The 18,404-nt window shown below is 50.4% G+C and overlaps 1 protein-coding gene across 2 annotated transcripts in view; it reads left to right on the forward strand.

The window, feature by feature from the left end:
* The first annotated feature begins 6,578 nt into the window (after positions 1-6,578).
* Positions 6,579-18,404, forward strand: part of RAB43 (RAB43, member RAS oncogene family) — a 32,684-nt gene continuing 20,858 nt past the window's right edge. The window contains exon 1 of one of the 2 annotated variants that reach the window (XM_025991568.2): positions 6,579-6,906. In XM_025991568.2, coding sequence (XP_025847353.2) covers positions 6,703-6,906 — 204 coding nt within the window. In that variant the 5' untranslated portion in view covers positions 6,579-6,702. The remainder of the gene's footprint in view (positions 6,907-18,404) is intronic. The other variant, XM_072720176.1, reaches the window with a different exon arrangement.

Below are 18,404 nucleotides of genomic sequence, written 5' to 3' on the forward strand. Positions count from 1 at the left end.
GGGCAGCTTCCATGTCTGTAGCGTGTTCCGCAGGCAAGTGCTGGCAGCCCCAGGATGCAAGGTGGGGACAGAGGCCCAAAGCACACAGCCCCGGCGTGGGAGGGAGGAGAGCCGTCCCAGCTCCCTCCATCTCACAGCCGAGGTGGCGGCCAGAGCTGGCCTTGCTACAGCCCCCGAGGTGGCCCGGGGAGAGCACAGAGCAGACGGCCAGGAAGCAGCAGTGGGAGCCAGCCCGCCATCGGGGCGAATCTTGTCTTTCCCATGGGGGACCCGACGGCAGGCTCTGGGGGCGGGGGCCCCCATCCTGGAGGGCTCCTGGGGGTGCCTGGGAGTCCGTGTCAGGAGCAGGTGGTTGTCCTCTGGGCCCAGGGCCCCAGCTGGGACTGTTGTTACGCAGAAGGCCCTGCTCGGGGCAGCCGCAGCAAGGTGGACTCTTCAGGTGGGTCTGGGGGTCAGCCCATCGGGAGCAGCGGGGCCAGGAAAGGGCAGAGCCCTGTGGGCTGGGGGTGGCGAGTGTCAGGGCAGAGTGTGGCCGGCTGTGAACGGCCCTGACGGGCCCTGAGGGGAGTCTGCGGGCAGCAGGGGCCTGCAGGTCCAAGCCAGGGGGTGACGTGGTCGAGGAAGGTGTGTGGAGCTGGGCGTGGAGGCAGGAGGCGGGGGCCAGGCCGGGCAGAGGCTGCTGGGGTCGGGGGCAGCCGTGAGGGAAGGGGGCCTGGGGCTGAGGAGGGGATGGGACTGGGGTGGGGGCACCCTGCATCCCGGCTTCCCTGAAGGAAGGGCTGGCGACATCCCTCCTCAGCTGAGCCCCTGGGGGAATGTGTGCAGGGAGTAGAGGAGTCGGGCTTGGAGCTTTGGATGCCCCCACAGGAGGGGCAGGGCCAGGCTCAGCTCTTAGAGCCCCTGGCCTCAGTTTCCCTGCTTTAAATAAGCCCAGGGCCTTGTCCCGGGGTCTGGCAGTTCCCCGGCGTGGACAGAGGTGAGAGAGGGCAGGGCCCTCCTCACAGCCTCCGGGGGGTGGGCATGTGGTGGCCCAGCTCGGACCTCCGGGTTAGGGCTTTGTCTCCCAAGGGGCACATGCAGGCTGGGGGCTGCCCTGCATTCTAGGACAGCAGGAGATTCAAACCACAGGCATTTCTTCTCCCTGGAAAAGGTGATTGGAAGTGCCTGGAGCGTGGCCCCTCTGGGATGTCCAGGCTCCCGGCCTTCATCACTCACTCAGTGGAATTACCAGGCTTCTGACCTCTGGACAGAGCCAGAAACAGGAGCCCCTGTTTACAAAAGCCCTCCCAGCTGGGATCTTAGGATGCTTGCCGGGCTGCAGGCAGGACAGGAATCAGGGTCCCCCATCTGAGGACACCGAGGCTGGGTGGGAAAGCAGCTAACATAGTGGCAGAGTGGACCCAACCCCAGGCTTCTTGTCCCGCAGGCCCTGGCTGCTCACCTGCCAGAGGCGCTGGAGGGAAGATCTCTGCAGGGTTCCTGTACCAGGCCTGGAACAGCAGGGGAATCAGCTTGTCAGTGTCCCCATTGGTGGGGATGTGGTTCCCTTGGCTCAGTTCATTGCTCAGAGGCAAAGGAACCAGTCTTGGGAGCCTTGATTTTGTTGACAAAATCTGTTCCGTGGTTTATATTAGCTTTGGCTCTGTCTGCGTGAAGTTTCCAAAAATGTAACTTTCCATAGATACACTTCCATAGACTTCCCTCCCCTTTGCTCACTCCACTGGTTTTCCTATGAGTGAAACCAGTCTTTTCTTGTTTTGCTTTAAAATTCATCAGGCCAGCTCCATTCAGGCCTCAGATCAGCCTTCCTCCCCCTGCCTTCCCACCCACCCTGCACTCTGTCCCCCTGACACTTGTGTTCCTGCTCTTGAACAATTTATAAACAAGGAAGAGATTAAAATCTTTCTCCTCTGCCCCTGGATACCTTGGGTGGCTGTGAGAGGGACAAGGCTGTCACGAGGATGCAGCGGTGTAGATTGTGTCACTGTACAGGCTGTCCCACTCTCACCCCCACCCCATCATCTGATGACTCTCCTGGAGAAGAGACGACCGGCCTCCCCCTGCTTCTCCAAAGCCCCAGGAAAGGATGAAGTGGGGGTATCTCATCCCCTGCCCTCAGGAACTGGGAAGCTGTGACAGTAGGAGCCCATCTGGGAACATCAGGCCTTCCCACTGGACAGGCAGTGCTTAACAAATGAGCAGACAGGTCCTTGGGGGGAACTAGTGACAGCACCCCCATCTTCAGGCATTTTCATATCTGTTCCCCTCCTGTTTCACTCCCTTCCCCCCCTCAACCCCCCCCTCCCCCCCAAGAAATAAGAATGTGTAGAGGGAAGTTCAGTTGCAGGGCTGAGCAGTACATGAGTTCCTGCACAAGATATTTTTCTGTAAGTCTCAGAGCCTGGGTTTCCGCCTCGGTGTGGTGAGGAGTAGGGAGAGGGGGTCTGATCCCCATCAGTCCCTCTCTCTAGGCCATACAGGATTCTGTGAAACTTGGCAAGTTGGAGGGTCTGGGCAATAGGGGAGGGGAACAGATGGTGTTGGAGGAGTAAGGTAGAACACTGGGTGTTCCAGAGTCTGGGACTCATCACAGACGTTTGAGCAGGGAAGTGACCTCATGAGAGTCCTTCCAGCAAACCCATGTGGTGGGGGCGGGGGACCGTGGGGACTAGAAGCAGGAGAGGAAGCCAGGGTGCTCCTGGGTGGGGGCACTGCATCAGGTGGAGGGTGGCAGTGGGGGTGGGAGGGCAGCATGGTGTTGGTAGAGGTGGGAGTAGGGGTGGTGAGGGCCGTATGATCCCTTATTTTCAGGCAGAGCCTCAAGACTGAAATGGGTGCCATCGACAAAAGCGGGGAGGGCTAGGGTTCATTTGACCCGTGTTTATGACATTTTGGGGTTCTGGGAGGGGAGAGAGAGTTGGATGGCTGGCATTTCTTTGGCCTCCAGGTGGGCTGAGGGCTGGCCCCTGGGAGGGAGCCTTCCTAGTCCTCAGCCAGCATCAGCCTACCTAAGTCTACAACTGTGGCAAGATAGCTTTGTTTCCTTGCTGCTCTCATTATATTCTAATATTGTGTAGCAAGCACTCTTCTATGTTAAGAATGGAGGGTATCATGGTTGATGTCTGGTCTTCACTTCTTTACAGTGTTTTCTCACCTTCATATCTGATGGAGGCACATTTTTAGCACTAAGTCTAGGTGCTGCCAAATAAAACTCAGATGACACATGGTTAGAGGCTGTATATTTTAATCATGGTGACCATTGGAAAGAATAAAGATGGAGGAAGAAAGGAGGAAGAAAGAATGGAGGGAGGAGCCAAGAAAGGGGAAGAAAGATGGCTTTTGTCCCTTAAACACTTGGAGGAGTTCTGATCCACAGACCATTGGGGTTATAGCAGATCCCTCAGTTTATCAGTTTGTCTATTAAGGATGTTATGCCCCCATGTGACAACAGCATAAACACAGTTAAAACTCAGCCCACCCTCCACTAGCTTTAAGAATGTTAATTTTTTTTTTTTTTTAAGATTTTATTTATTTATTAGAGAGAGTAAGAGAGCAAGCATGAGTAGGGGGTGAGGAGAGGGAGAGGAAGAAGCAGACTTTGCTGAGCAGGGAGCCCAACACAGGGCTTAATCCCAGGACCCCCAGATCATGACCTAAGTCACCCAGCTGCATAACTGACCGAGCCACCCAGGTGCCCCAAGAATGTTAAATTCTGATACATTTTTAAAAATTTGAGATATGCATTATTATAAATCTGGGGCATTATGTGAGATATCATAAACATATTTTTAAAAGATTTTATTTATTTATTCATGAGAGACACACACACACACAGAGAGAGAGAGAGAGAGAGAGGCGGAGACACAGGCAGAGGGAGAAGCAGGCCCCATGCAGGGAGCCTGACATGGGATCCAGGGACTCCAAGATCATGCCCTGGGCTGAAGGCAGGCTCTGAACAGCAGAGCCACTCAGGGATCCCCTCATAAGCGTTTTTGAATTTGAATTACTGTTTCAAATGAGCATAAACTTACCACCAAAAGAAAGAAAATAAAGATATTTTTTAACAGTTTTATTGAGGTGTAATTTATGTACATCAATTCCACCCATTGTAAGTGTACAATTTAAGGATTTTATAAATTCCTTGAGTCCTGTAGCCCTCATGACCATCTAGTTTTATTTTATTAAAGATTTTTATTTGAGAGAGAGAGAGAGAGAGGATGAGTGAGTGGGGGGAGGGGCAGAGGGAGAAGGAGAGGCAGACTGGAGATTCAATCCCAGGACCCTAAGATCATGACCTGAGCCCAAGGCAGACACTTAACCAACTGAGCCACCCAGGCACCCGACAGTCTAGTTTTAGAACATTTCCATCACCCTACAAAGATAAGTGGTAGCTGGACTTTCTGGCAAAATCCATAGGCAGACAAACGCACCTCCACCTGACCCTAAGTCAATTCCAGGCAAGGCAAATGTAAAGGCCATTTCAGTTATTCAGCTACCTCTCCTCCTCGCCCTGCAAATGTCTACACTTTTCCTTCCTCTCCCATGTTTCCAGTAGTTGAGTCTTGGCTCATCCTGGCCCCTGGGCTCACCTTTTCCTTACCTCTCTCCACCAGTGACTGAGTAGCCACTCTGGGCTGGGACAGATGTTTTTTTTCTGGACTTTGAGAAAAAGTTATGAACTTTGAGACATGCCCCAGAGCCAACTGCAGCATGTGGATGCCTCCCATCCCATGTCCTTCTACCTCGGAATGGGAGGCTATTTCCTGACACCACAGTCTGATGTTATAAAGCTGGGCTCCCAGAATTGCTTTTCCACGGCACTTTGGGGGTCCCTGCCTGGCACGATTGGGTATTTCCCATGGGAGAACAGTTGACACTGTTCCAGAATAGATTGCTCCTGCATCTTCTCCATGGGCTGTCTTTGCTTCCTCATCCAGTCTCTTCCCCATTTGGCTGGTAAAGGTGGTCAGGGATCCTTAGGGTACTACTGGTCCTGGTGGACTTGCCCTTTGTGGTCTTCTTAAGCCACAGGAAAGCCCTCTTCCCTTTTCTGCTGGAAAGGGTATGGATTTTTGTCTGCTTTTTCACTGATGTGTTCCAAGGGCCTTGAACAGTACCTGAACCATAGTAGCATTAATCAAATTTATTGAACCAAGAAGAATTGGATTCTGAAGAGGGGTGGAAGTATTCTCAAAGCCCCTTGTGGGGATAGGTCCCATCTGATCTATTTTAAGCTTTTTTTTTCCTTTTGATTTTTAAAAAGATTTTATTTATTCATGAGAGACATAGAGGCAGAGACCTAGGGAGAAGCAGGCTCCCCACGGGGACCCTGATGTAGGACTCCATCCCAGGACCCCCGGGGTCATGATCTGAGCCAAAGGCAGATATATGCTCAACCACTGAGCCACCCAGGTGTCTCTATCCTAAGCTCCTTTATAGACATTTGGGTTTCATTTTTCCAAGGACCCTTGGTTAATGGGCTACCTTGGCAGGAGCTGGTCTGCCCTTCCACAAAACTCCCCACAAACCTATTCATGTTCCTCTGCTCAGGCCAGTCATTGGTGCTGTTTGGCTGGGTCAGTTCGCCCAACTGGGCCCATTATAACCCCAACTCAGCCAGCCCACCCTGAGCCATTTGGACAGCTGCTTCAACCATCACTAGGCTGCCTTTGGGGGTTGTGATCTCTCAACTCCTCTGGCCTAGCCATCCACCACACGGTCTCTCTAGTTCCCCTCTCTCCAGAGTCCTGAAAGGGGGGGGGGGGTCACTTTGAGCACACAGTCCTCAGGTCTCTTTCCCCACTGGGATTCTGGTCTTCACCCTAGTTTGTAGCCAGCTTGATTTCTGGCCTCACTGAAGCCTTCTCGTTCCTGGTAGTGGGCCCTTGTGCCTTTCCCTTCCGTGTGGGAAGATGCTATCACCTATCTCCATCCTCTGTTAGAGGGATGCTGCATTATCGGCCCTGCAGAAGGGACGCTGCGTTGTTGTCCCCTTCCCGACGGATCCATTCTAGAGGAGGCCATGGCCGTTCTGGGTACATTGTCTGGGTTAATAGGCCCCCAGGCCTGCAGGCCCAGAGATCACCACTCCCTTGAGCCTGCTCCTGACTGCTCAGGGCCCGCAGCCTGGCCCGCAGGCGCTGGGGGGCGTGGCGAGCGCTGGGGGCGGGGCTGCGAGCCGAGTTGGGTTGTGGGCGGGCTTGGGGGCGGGCTTGGGGGCGGGGCTGAGAAGCCGACGTCGACGGGCCGAGGGCCGCTAGTCGGGCTGGGGGCGGGGCCAGGAGCCGGGCTGGGGGCGGAGTCTGCTCGGGGGTGTGGCCGAGGGCGGAGTCTGTCCCGAGGAGCGCCGAGGCTGGAGTGGGGATGGGGCGGGCCCGGAGTGCTGAGGGTGGTAGAGTCGGGCCGGGGCGGCGCGGGGGGCGGAGCCTGGCCGCGGCGGGGCTGGGGGCGGGCGCGAGGGCTGCACCGGCCCGGAGCGAGCGGCGGCGGAACTAGGCGAGCCCCGGGCGGAGCGGAGGCCCGCGGGCTCCCGGCTGGCCGAGGGCGGGGCGGGGCGGGGCCGGGGGCGGGGCCGGGGCCGGCAGTCGGCGGCGCCCCTTCTTCAGGTGTTGCGGCGGTTCCACGTCGCCAGGCGGTCCGCGGCTTCCGCGCGCTCAGGCTGCTCGGCGTGTGGAGCGGCGGCCCTTCGGCTCCCGCGCGGCCATGGCGGGCCCAGGCCCGGGCCCGGGGGACCCGGACGAGCAGTACGATTTCCTGTTCAAGCTGGTGCTGGTGGGCGACGCGAGCGTGGGCAAGACGTGCGTGGTGCAGCGCTTCAAGACCGGCGCCTTCTCGGAGCGCCAGGGCAGCACCATCGGCGTCGACTTCACCATGAAGACGCTGGAGATCCAGGGCAAGCGGGTCAAGGTGGGAGGCCCGGCCCGGAGCCGCGGCGCGGGGGCGGCCTGGCCCTCTGGCCGCTCCGACGGCCCCGCGGTCCGCCAGCGCCCCCAGAAGGCGCTCCCTCCGCGGGGCGGGGGCGGGGGCTGCGGGAGCCCAGGGCCGCCGCGAGCGTCCGGATGGCCCTCGGGCTTCTGGCAGATCCCTTCCGCCGCCCTTCCCCTTCCTCCGGTCGGAGCAGGCCTGGGCCTGGGGTCTGGGGTCTGGGTCCGGGTCAGGCCTCGTCCTCGGGGCGCCGGCCTCGGGGGCGTGTGTGTGCGGGGGTCCTGCGGGGGGGAGGCCCCGCCCTCCCGAGCCCACCCCCCGCGGGCACTTGCTCCGAAATGACCTCGCCAGTGGCAGGCAGCGGGGCGCCTCCGAGCGCGGGTCCGAAGGGCGCCGGGCGGCCCGCCCCCTCCCGCCCCCTCCTGCCCCCTCCCGCCCCCTCCCGCCCCCTCCCGCCGCGTTCCGAGCGCCCCGCGCCCCGCGCCCCGCACCCCGCGCGGCGGCCCTGGCGGGGGAGCCGGCCGCAGAAGCAGCCTCCCCTCCCGCGGCTGCGGGGGACCAGGAAGTAGTTGCTTCTGGGACCGGAGGGCCAAACTTTTTGTCAGAGTTTCCGGCCTGGCCACGCCTCCCCGCAGTCTCTTTGTGGACTTGGTGGTGGAACTTTCCTCGACGAGGGCCGGCACTGGGTCCCCTCCCCCGGCTGGAGTTTGATAGAAACTGGAAAGTTCACAGATACCGGAAGGTGGGGGAGAGGACCGAATGTGGCAACGGCTCTGAATAGAAACAGCAGGATGTAGTTGCCACAATGTCCTGGCAATGGTTTGATAAATAATATTTATGATTAGTGAATCAGAGTCTCTTAACCTGGCCACCAGCCCTCCCTAATGAGAGTTCGGAGACCATGGCCAGGACGGAGCATTGTTTTTGCTCAATATCTTTCCTCAGCTGAGCTGTGCAGAAATCTTTTCCATTCTTTCATGGTTTTGAGTTCACGTATCTGCAGGACAGCTCCTGAGAGCACTGAGCAGGGGCAGCACAGGGCAAGTGTTATCTCCTGTTACCTCTGTGCTTTCTAGAAGTTGAGCCAGGTATTGGAGTCCCTGGAGATCTGATGCTTTGGGTCCCTGGGCTGCTGTAGCCGTGCTCATGCTTGTCTTTTGCACAGTATTTAGCTCTTTGTTTCTGCAAAATTGGGATAATTTCTGGGTGTTGCCTACCTCCTGTCCCTCCATGGAGAAATAGTACGCCAACAAACTTTACGCGGCCACAGTGCCTCTAGGGTTGATGTGCTAGGGGAAGCAGAAACTCCCTGCCTGAAGGGTTTGTTTTATTTGTTTTGTTTTAATAATATTTTGGGTTTCTGTGTGTTTCTTTTGGTTTCCTTAGGATAGAAAGATAGGAGCAAGGTGTGGCAGGCAGCTTTGAGTCATTATTTGGGACCACCCCTTTGGAACAGGTGGCGAGGGAAGGGCTGGAGGATGGGTGGAGTGTGTCTTTGGATGACTTTGTGCCCTGTGATGATGCCAGCAGCCACAGGGAAAGTGGAGTGCCTAAAATATAGGCATAAATAGCAGTGGCTGCTTCTGCAAGCTGTGGGCCGGTCTTCTCTTGCACCCGTGTGTTTGTGGTGGCTGGGTGCTGACGGTGGTCAAGGAGGGGGCAGGGTGTTCCTGTTTACCTGGCGAGATAACAGCCTGTGCCCCAGTGGAGCCCAGGGTGTACTGTGTACCCGAGCACGGGTTATGCAACACAGGGCAGGCAGTTCACGATTTCTTTTCCTTATGGGCACCTCCACATTGTTCTTAGGACACAGCTGGGTGGGATTGGGATCAGGACACTGGAGGGATGGTAAAACCCCTCCACATAATGGCTTCCCCTTTTGAGAGTCTGTTGTGTGCCAGCTGATTTACAGATGCGTTCTTACTAAACCCCGTCTGGCATAGGACAGGGTGGCCTTGGCACCCACAGCAAGTAACTGACAGAGCTGGGCATTTTTATTCCAGTTTTTCTGACTCTATAGGGTTGAGGTCTTTCCCCTGTGCCAGACTACTTCTTAGAATCTGATTGGAGTGGAAGAATTTTTGGCGATTATCTACATCCTCATTTTGTAGTCAGAGAAACCTGAGGCCCAGGGTGCTAAAGAGGCATTGAATTGAAACTGAGCAGCAGTGGGTGGGGGACAGTCCTTCAAGTGGCAGTTTGGGGGCTCTACTGACTCAGCAGGAGCAAGTCACTTTTGCTTTCCTCAGCGGTGTCTTCATAAACATCAGGTTCATGAAAGTTTAACTTCCACTCCTTTAACTTCACCCACTTTACATGTACTGTTGTGTGAATTTTGACGAAACGTATACAGCCCCATAATCACCTCCACAATCACAGTATAAAAATTTTTTTTTAATTTTTTATTTATTTATGATAGTCACAGAGAGAGAGAGAGAGGCAGAGACACAGGCGGAGGGAGAAGCAGGCTCCATGCACCGGGAGCCTGATGTGGGACTCGATCCCGGGTCTCCAGGATCGCGCCCTGGGCCAAAGGCAGGCGCCAAACCGCTGCGCCACCCAGGGATCCCCACAATCACAGTATAGAATACTTCCAGCAACACAGAAAGTTCCCTCATGTCTCTTTGTGTCAGTGTGCTCCCTTCACCCTAGCCCCTGGCAATCACTGATCTGTTTTCTGTCCCTATAGCTTCAGCAGTGTGATTTTAACTGGAACCTTTGATGAACCAGATTTTATTGTTATTGTTCCTGCAGAAAGTGTGCCCACATCAGGGATTTAATTTAAAACCTTTCCAGGGGCTGCCTGGGGTCCAGCAGGCATCCGGTGTCATATCCCAAACCTCCTCCCTGTACTTTTTTGTTAGACCTTGAAGAACCCAGACATCGATCACCTGGTGTTTTTCCAGCTCCTTTGAGCTCCAGGGTGTGGGGGTATCCCCTGAGGGGTGGGGGGTGGGAGCCGGGAAAGCCAAGAGGCCACAAGGTCGGAAGGGCCTTAACTGGCTTCTCACCTAGATAGAGCAAAACTACTTGTATCCAGTTTGGTATTGAGGTTCCACTTGTTTTCATTTGACTGCTAAAAAAATTAAGAAGTTACAACTTTACAGATCTAATTAAATCTCTTTATTTCTATAGTCACTTCCAGTTGCAACCAGAATGACATCCAGATTGCTCACCTGAAGAGGTGGGCCCCTGTCTGCCTTGGCTGGTTTAGCTCCTTCCCTCTGCCCCTCACTGAGTACTTTCTGGCCTCACTGGCCTTCTCTCTCCTTCAGACAGGCCTGCCTTGGGCTCTTTATCCCCTTGCTTGTCATACTGTGTCCCTACATCCCCCTGCTGCCTCATCATTTGGCTCCCACTGCAAATGCCTCCTTTTCAGAGAGAGGCCTTCCCTGCCCTTCTGGACCTTCTGTTCCATTACAGGGTAAGGTCAGGGATAAGTTCATAGCACTTATCAGGACTTAAAATGACCTCATGTGACAGTCTCCTCCTGTACAAGGCCTGTCAGCTCCTTGAAAGTGCAGGGATCCAGTTTCCTTTGTGGGCCTGCGAGTCCCCGCACCTACAACAGTGTTAGATGCGTGGTATGGGATACATGTCTGCGAGTTGATTCTTATTAATAGGGGGGATGCTGAGACCAAAATAAATGAAGTTACCAGCATGCGGAAGGCCACACACAAGTCAATGGTAAAACTGGGACTTGAACTCAGGGTCTGCCTGGGTCGTAAGCCCAGTGCTTATTTTTACACTTGACCACCCGTCTGAGTCTCTCTGAGTTCATAGTGATGACTCTGAGAGTCTGCAAGTTAATGAATCTAGTAAAAAAATGTGGTTGCAGCCACCACGCTTGAGAAACAGTGTGGACTTGGGCATTTTATAGATTTTTCAGTAGTAAGAGTTGAAGCCTTCATGAGTTTCAGGATGTTTTTCCACTGCCGGAACATCTAGCCAGCCCTGAACATAGCCCGCTGTGCTGGTTAGTAAGGTTCCGTATGGGGTGCTGGGTTCCTGTGCCCTTCCCCATGTGGATTCACGCAGCTCTAGCTATGCGGGGTTGCATCTTTCAAACTGTGGAGTTTCCAAAAGAGAACACTGGCTTAGGAGTATGAAGGTCAGGGGTACCAGGGTGGCTCAGTGGTTTTGCGCCTGCCTTCGGCTCAAGTCGTGATCCCAGGGTCCTGGGATCAAGTCCCCCATCAGACTCCCCGCAGGGAACCTGCTTCTCCCTCGGCCTGGGTCTCTTTAAAAAAAATTCTTTTTTTTTTAAAAAAGGAACGTGAAGGTCTGAGTCTTACTTCCAACTCTACCACAACTGTGACCAATTCCTTTTTTTCTTAAAGATTTTATTTATTTATTTATTCATGAAAGACAGAGAGGAAGAGGCAGACACGGGCAGAGGGAAAAGCAGGCTCCATACAGGGACCCCAATGTGGGACTCAATCCCAGGACTCGAGGATCATGACCTGAGCCAAAGGCAGACGCCCAACTGCTGAGCCACCCAGGTGTCCCTCCTTTTTCTTTCTTTTTTTTTTTTCTTTTTTTAAATTTTTATTTATTTATGATAGTCAGAGAGAGAGAGAGAGGCAGAGACATAGGCAGAGGGAGAAGCAGGCTCCATGCACCGGGAGCCTGATGTGGGATTCGATCCCGGGTCTCCAGGATCGCGCCCTGGGCCAAAGGCAAGCACCAAACCACTGCGCCACCCAGGGATCCCTCCTTTTTCTTTCTTAGAGCCCATGGCTTCCTCATCTGTGAGTTGGAACTAATGATCTTTGCTCTGCCTGCTTCTTAGGATTGTTGGAAAACTCTAGACATGGTTAAAATAGTGTAAAAATTCCCTTTATTTATTTTTGAATAGATAATCCATCTACATGGTCCAGAATTTCAAAATTTCAAGGGCACACAGTTAAAAAAAAAAAAAAACCCAAAAACCTCCCTTCCACCTTTGTCTCCCAACCCTACAGTGCCCTCTAAGAAGAGGCAGTCAATGTTACTGGATTCTGGTCTGTCCTGAAAGTGCTATTGCAAATAAGGCCAAGGAATTACAAATATGAGGACTTAAATTATTACTGCTGTTGTTACCATTCTCCTCTGTAGATCAGACAGGTGATGTCTTAACTCCCCTCTCCCCTACCCTTTGCTTCCTCCCTGCCATCCTCATCCTCAGTGTCCCCCAGGAATCTTAGCTGGTTCTAAATCCTTAAAACACTCTGAGAGCTCTTCTACTCTGTCTTATCTGGGGCAGCACAAAGGCCTGTTATGTAAACTCGTTTTGCAGATCACTGGGGACACAGGCCTCAAGTCCACACACACAGGTTAGCCTTGTCGAATTATACCCCCTTTATTCAGCTCTCTATCAGGTTCACTCTCCCCTTGTTGAGATGTTGCCGTATCTCTCCTTCACAGAGGTAAGGTTTATGCCCTTGGGCCTTGACTCTCTAGCTGCCCTGGGCCCTGCAAGTCACCTTTGTTTTTGTAGCTGCTCCTGGTACTTCCAAAAGAGGGGGCAGGGGCAGGGAAATAAGAACCCTCTTCTTTTTCGAGTTTACATCCTCTGGGCGTCCAATCAGAGGTCTGATTTTGCTCTTTGGATCGGGTGCTTTTCTGATTTGGATCTTATTGGTTTGACTTTTTCAGTTTTGATCAGAAAGAGCAAAAGGACTGTTAGATAAGAAAGAAGTTCTGGGTCATGCTGGTTGTCTGAAGAAATCTGTTCTTGGGCAGCCCCGGTGGCGCAGAGGTATAGCGCCGCCTACAGCCTGGGGTATGATCCTGGAGACCCGGGATCGAGCCCACATCGGGCTTCCTGCATGGAGGCTGCTTCTCCCTCTGCCTGTGTCTCTGCCTCTCTCTTCGCTCTCTCTGAATGAATGAATAAATAAAATCTTTAAAAAAAAAAAAAAAAAAGAAAGAAATCTGTTCTTGAGGCCAATGATGGCCATCCCCGTTGCAAGATAAACCTTGCCTCCCGAGGTTTCTGACAGTCCTGGGATAGCACATTTCATGGAAAGACAGTGGAAGGAGGGCCAGTGTTAGACCCCCACCGCGGCACCACCTTTAAATCTTGGCTTTGCCTTCTAGTGTTCTGGGCATGTGACGTCACCACTTTTGATCTGCTTCACTTGCAAACCTCTTAGCTTTAGGGACCTGGCCCGTTGCAGATCATCAGTAAACAGGGGGCCGTCATTGGTGTGGCAATCACCTGAGAGAGAGAAAGTGTGGCTTGAGGAGTCCAGAAGCTTGGCTTCTCGGCCTGGGTGCTCAGCTGACCTTGTGCAAGTCACTTCACTGACCTGTTACTCTATTAGTGAGCTACAGAAAGAATCCCTGTCTCAAAAAAAAAAAAAAAAAAAAAAAGAATCCCTGTCTCACCTACCCACATAGGATTTGCTCATGGGGATGAGAAGGATCCCCATCTTACAGAGCAAAACATCAAGGCTTGTGGGTGGCAGATATGAAAAGAACTTATCCTTCAGGCTCCTGGTCTGGTGCTTACCCTCACTGCTGTGCTATGCCCTCTTCCACTGGGAGAACATGCACAAGCACCACATATGCATGGAAAGGTTTGGGATGAGTTTAATATCTGGGCTGTCATAGATCACTTGCATTTTACTTTTTTTTGTGTATTTTGATTAGCAGTACGATAACAGCATCTTAATGCCAGGTGCTTGTTAAACAAACAAATCCTGATTAATTCAGATGAATTGGGTGAATTGGTGCATATGGCTAGTGTGAACAAAAGAAAAAACCCATCTTTAGAATGGCTTACAAAATGCTGTTCTCTTGAACATGTTGCAACAGAACTTGAGCAAGTGCTGTTAGAGAGAGGATCTCTCCAACCTGCTGTGATAAATTAATCAGCAAGGATCAATTCTCTCTTCTTTTTTTTAAAAAGATTTTATTCATTTATTCATGAGAGACACACAGAGAGAGGCAGAGACACAGGCAGAGGGAGAAGCTGGCTCCATGCAGGGAGCCCAATGTGGGGCTCCATCCCAGGACCCCAGGATCATGCCCTGAGCCGAAGGCAGATGCTCAACCACTGAGCCACCCAGGCGTCCCAAGGACCATTTCTCATTAATAGCTCCCATATCTATATACCGTGACACACATGGACTCCTCTGATCTTACTTGTACTCCTTTGTCTTATAAGCTCCCCTTTCTTGTGCTGGGAAAAGAGGAACTTAGTCCTAGATGAGGTGTATTAGCATTGTGGGTTCTTCGAGGTTTTTGCACCTGTTCATCAGTGTTTGAGGTGACACTGTCCCAAATCTGGAGCGTGACTAAGGAGTAATGTGGCTGATTTGTAAACAGTAGTGACCTAGAACCTAATGTGTCCATGAGCGCTGCCTCTTTCAAAGTAGTCTCCTTGAGAAATTGTGTGCGCATTTCCCAAATGTTTGATCAGCTGTTGACGATCCTTATTCACATTCTTTGGGACCTACAGCTCTTCCTTCTGGCAGGTGTTTCTGGGGTGTATTTGAGAGCATTCCATAGAGGTAGCGATTCTTCTGTTCTTTGGTCCAAAGTGAGGTCTTACCTATAAAGACACAATTCTGGTGCCAGGGGGGCTTGCCTGAGGGCCCTGACAGCAATTGCAGTGTGTGTTGGGCAGGGACAGGTCATTGGAATGTGTCACCTCTTGAGGCGACTGCTTTTAAGAGGATGCTGTTCATCTTGCTTGATATGAAAGGCCTAAAAGGTTAGCTGATGCTGGTGGTGTGGGACCATTTCATCACTGAAGAAAAAAAAAGTCTTACAATTTCAAGCCAGGTAATTCCCACTCCTGGCATTTTGATGCCTGAGAAGGGTAAAAATTAGGTATTTTTAAAATTAAAAATATTCTGAAGTGCCTGGCTGGCTTATTCAGTTAAGCGTCCAACTCTTGATTTTGGCACAGGTCATGATCTTGGGGTCATGAGACTGAGCCCCAAGTTGTTGGGGTCCATACTCAGTGTGGAGTCTGCTTGAGATTCTCTCCTTCCCTCTCCTTCTGCCTCCTGCTCACATGCTCTGTTTCTCAAATAAATAAATAAAAATCTAAAAATTTTTTTAAAAAAATCTGTTTACATTTTCCAGTGAAAAACTTCGATTTTTTTCTTGACTTAACTTGTTTTTTTATTCTTGGATTTTAGCTCTCTCATGGGTATACACATAATGGATGATTTCATGATGAAAAGAATGGGTCATAACTGTCAGAATAAACTTCAGTTTGCTAGCTACAAACTGTGAATATCTGCCATGTTTACATTATAGATAATTACATAGAGAAAGATCAGTTTTATAAAATACATGAAAATTCTTTGAAATATATAGAAAAAATCTGTTTTATTATTGAAATCACAAGGGTAGGGCAGCCTGGGTGGGTCAACGGTTTGGCACTGCCTTCAGCCCAGGGCATAATCCTGGGGACCCAGGATCGAGTCCCACGTCGGGCTCCCTGCATGGAGCCTGCTTCTCCCTCTGCCTGTGTCTCTGCCTCTCTCTCTCTCTCTCTCTCTCTCTGTCTCTGTCTCTGTCTCTGAATAAATAAAATCTTAAAAAAAAAATCACAAGGTAAATACCTCAGTGTAAACTTCAATTCTCGAGTTTTCTTTTTTGGTTATTTCCCCCAAAATAAGCCCTTGGAAAGTATTGACTGAATCAACTAGCAAGTAGTGAGACAGAGGGAGGGAAAGCCTTCTAAGCAGGAAAGGGTATGAGTGAAGCTCTGCTTGAAGGCTGGAGTTCATGCACGAGCTGAAGGTCTCCTGGCCAGGGAGGAGAGATAAATGTTGGGTGAATACACGAGATCTTATGGGAACTCAGTGTTGTTTTGTTTGATTTTATGACTTCTATTTTTAATTTTATGACTTTTGAGAAATAGTATCACCATAGCACAAGTTGATGGGGAAATTTTTACAGGCTCATTTGCTGAAAAGCCTAATCTCTTAAAACTGTAACTGGCAAAGTTTGGTTAATTTGATGTGAAATAGTCATGGTTGCTATTTTCAAGTCTAGCATGAAAAACTCATTAAGTATTAAAATACTCTCCAAGCTATAGAATTCCAGCTGGATTCTTCTCTTTACTACTCAGGGGTTCCCCTGCCTCTGAGCAGCAGTATGGTTATGGATGAAGGCCATAGAGTCTTAAGATGCTTTGGGGCAGTTTGCTCTCCATGTGTATATGTGTATGAATACACAACAGATTATTGTTTTACCTCACATGAGGTGGCCTTACTTGACCCTCTATTTTTTTCTTTTAGATTTTATTAATTTATTTTAAAGAGAGAGAGAGAGCGCGCGCGCGAGTGCCAGTGGGGGGAGGGGCAGAGGGAGAAGAGAATCCCAAGCAAACTCTGCGCTGAGCACAGAGCGTGACGTGGGGCTTGATCCCACGACCCCAAGATCATGACCTGAGCTGAAGTTAAGAGTCTGATGCTCAACTGACTGCCACCCAGATGCTCCCTTACTTGCCTATCTTGTCTAAAGTAGCACTCTACCAAGCTCCTTGAAAAAAAAAATCTTTATTGAGATATATAATTCATATGCCATAGAAATCCCCCATTTAAAGTGTTCAGTTCAGTCTGGTCATGTTGTTTACTCACAGAGTTGTATAGCCATCACCACAATCAGTTTTTATATATTTTCATTACCTCAAAAGAACCCCCCCTACCCCTGAGCAGTCATTCTCATTCCTGCTTCCCCAGCACCCACTTGTCTACTTTCTGTCTCTATAGAGTTGCCTGTTCTGGACACTCCGTATAAATGGAATCCTGCAATATTGCAGGCTTTCCTGTGTCTGGCTTCTTTTTGTTTTTGAGGTCTGAGTTACTTTATAATCCTTATTCACCTTGCTTTTTCTTCCTAGCACTTACTACCATCCTCTACACCTCACTGACCTGTTTATTCCCAGGCCCGGGAGGGAATGTGAGCTCTGCTGTGTGCCTGCACTTAGCACTGCACCTTCTCTGTTGTTGCAGGAACTGGATTCAGTGACTGGCTTTTTCCAAGTCACAAAGTATGTCTTGGCTTCTGTTGGATCTCTCTCCTATGCCACCCTCTTAGTAATTTGGAAGTGTGTATATCCTATTTATATTTATCTTGTTAAATGTTAAATGCGTACTCAAATTTATATTTTTCTAGCTGTGGTCTAGAATTAGTATCTATTTCTTTGACCCTAAGAGAACAAGAACCCTGGCACACCTTTTTTCCCTCCTCATTGCCTCCTCACCCCCAATTTCCACATTGAAATCATCCAGGGTTCTAGTGCCAGACCATTATTGATTTTTTTGACATTGTGCCACCAGCAGTTATTTTGATAACTATTGGATTTTAATTCCAAGTTTTATTTATTGATTTTTGGTTTACTGTTTATAACTTTAGTTCATTTTCATTTTGCCTGAATTGTTCCTCAAGTGATTCTTTCAGAAAGAATCTCTAAGTGACTCTTGAAATCAAGTGACCCTTGATTTCTGATGTTCTGAAAACTTACCATTGTATATCTAGGTTGTGGGATATTTTTTTCATTCACCCTGCTCTGAACTCAGTAGGTATAATCAGAGTGAAAATTCCTGTATTTCTAAAGGTCTTAAGGAATTTTTTTTTAAAGGTTAATTTATTTATTTGAGAGAGAGAGCAAGCAAGCATGGGTAGAGGGGAGCAGAGGGAGAGGGTGAGAGAAACCCAAACTCCACCCTAAGCGTGGAGCCCAACGTGGGGCTCGATCTCAGGACCCTGAGATCATGGCCTGAGCCATAACCGAGAGTCGGATGCTTAACCAACTGCACCACCCAGGCACCTCTGAAGGTCTAAGGAGTTTTTTAAAGATGTCTTTGATTAGCTCTCGTTCTTCCCTCTGGAACTTGCATGGGACAGGAGCTGGAACTTAGGATCTGTTCTCCATATCTCTTATCTTCTCCATCTTAATAGTGTGGTGCTCTATTGTGCTGTGTCCTGGACAAACCCTGGGCTTCACCCTCCAGCACACTGATTTCCTTTTCGACTGTGTCCTTTTTTTTTTTTTTTTTTTTTTTTTTTTTTTTAAGATTTATTTATTTTAGAGAGAGAAAGAGCATGAGCAGGAAGGGCAGAGGGAAAGGAGGAGAGAATCTCAAGCAGACTCCATGCTGAGCGCAGAGCCCACACTGGGCTTGATCCCGAGATCGTGACCTGAGCTGAAATCAAGAGTCGGACACTTCAACTGACTTCACCACCCAGGTGTCCCTCAGTTGTGTCTGTTCTGATCATTTATTCCAGCTCTTGTTGTCTTTATTTTGACAATTACAGATTTGGTTTCCAAGATCTACAGTTGGTTCTTTTTCATATTAGTAATATTGTCATCCTGCAGATAGTATTAATACTCTTTATTTTTCCTGACTTTTTATTATGAAAACTTTCAAGCATATAGAAGTTTTGAAAGAAGAGCACAGTAAACTGTGCTAGGTGGACAAATCTGTCCTCCACCTAGATTCAACAGTTCTTCCTGTTTTGCTCTATTT

The sequence above is a fragment of the Vulpes vulpes genome, chromosome 9 (assembly GCF_048418805.1).
Source record: "Vulpes vulpes isolate BD-2025 chromosome 9, VulVul3, whole genome shotgun sequence".
Classification (NCBI taxonomy): Eukaryota; Metazoa; Chordata; class Mammalia; order Carnivora; family Canidae; genus Vulpes; species Vulpes vulpes.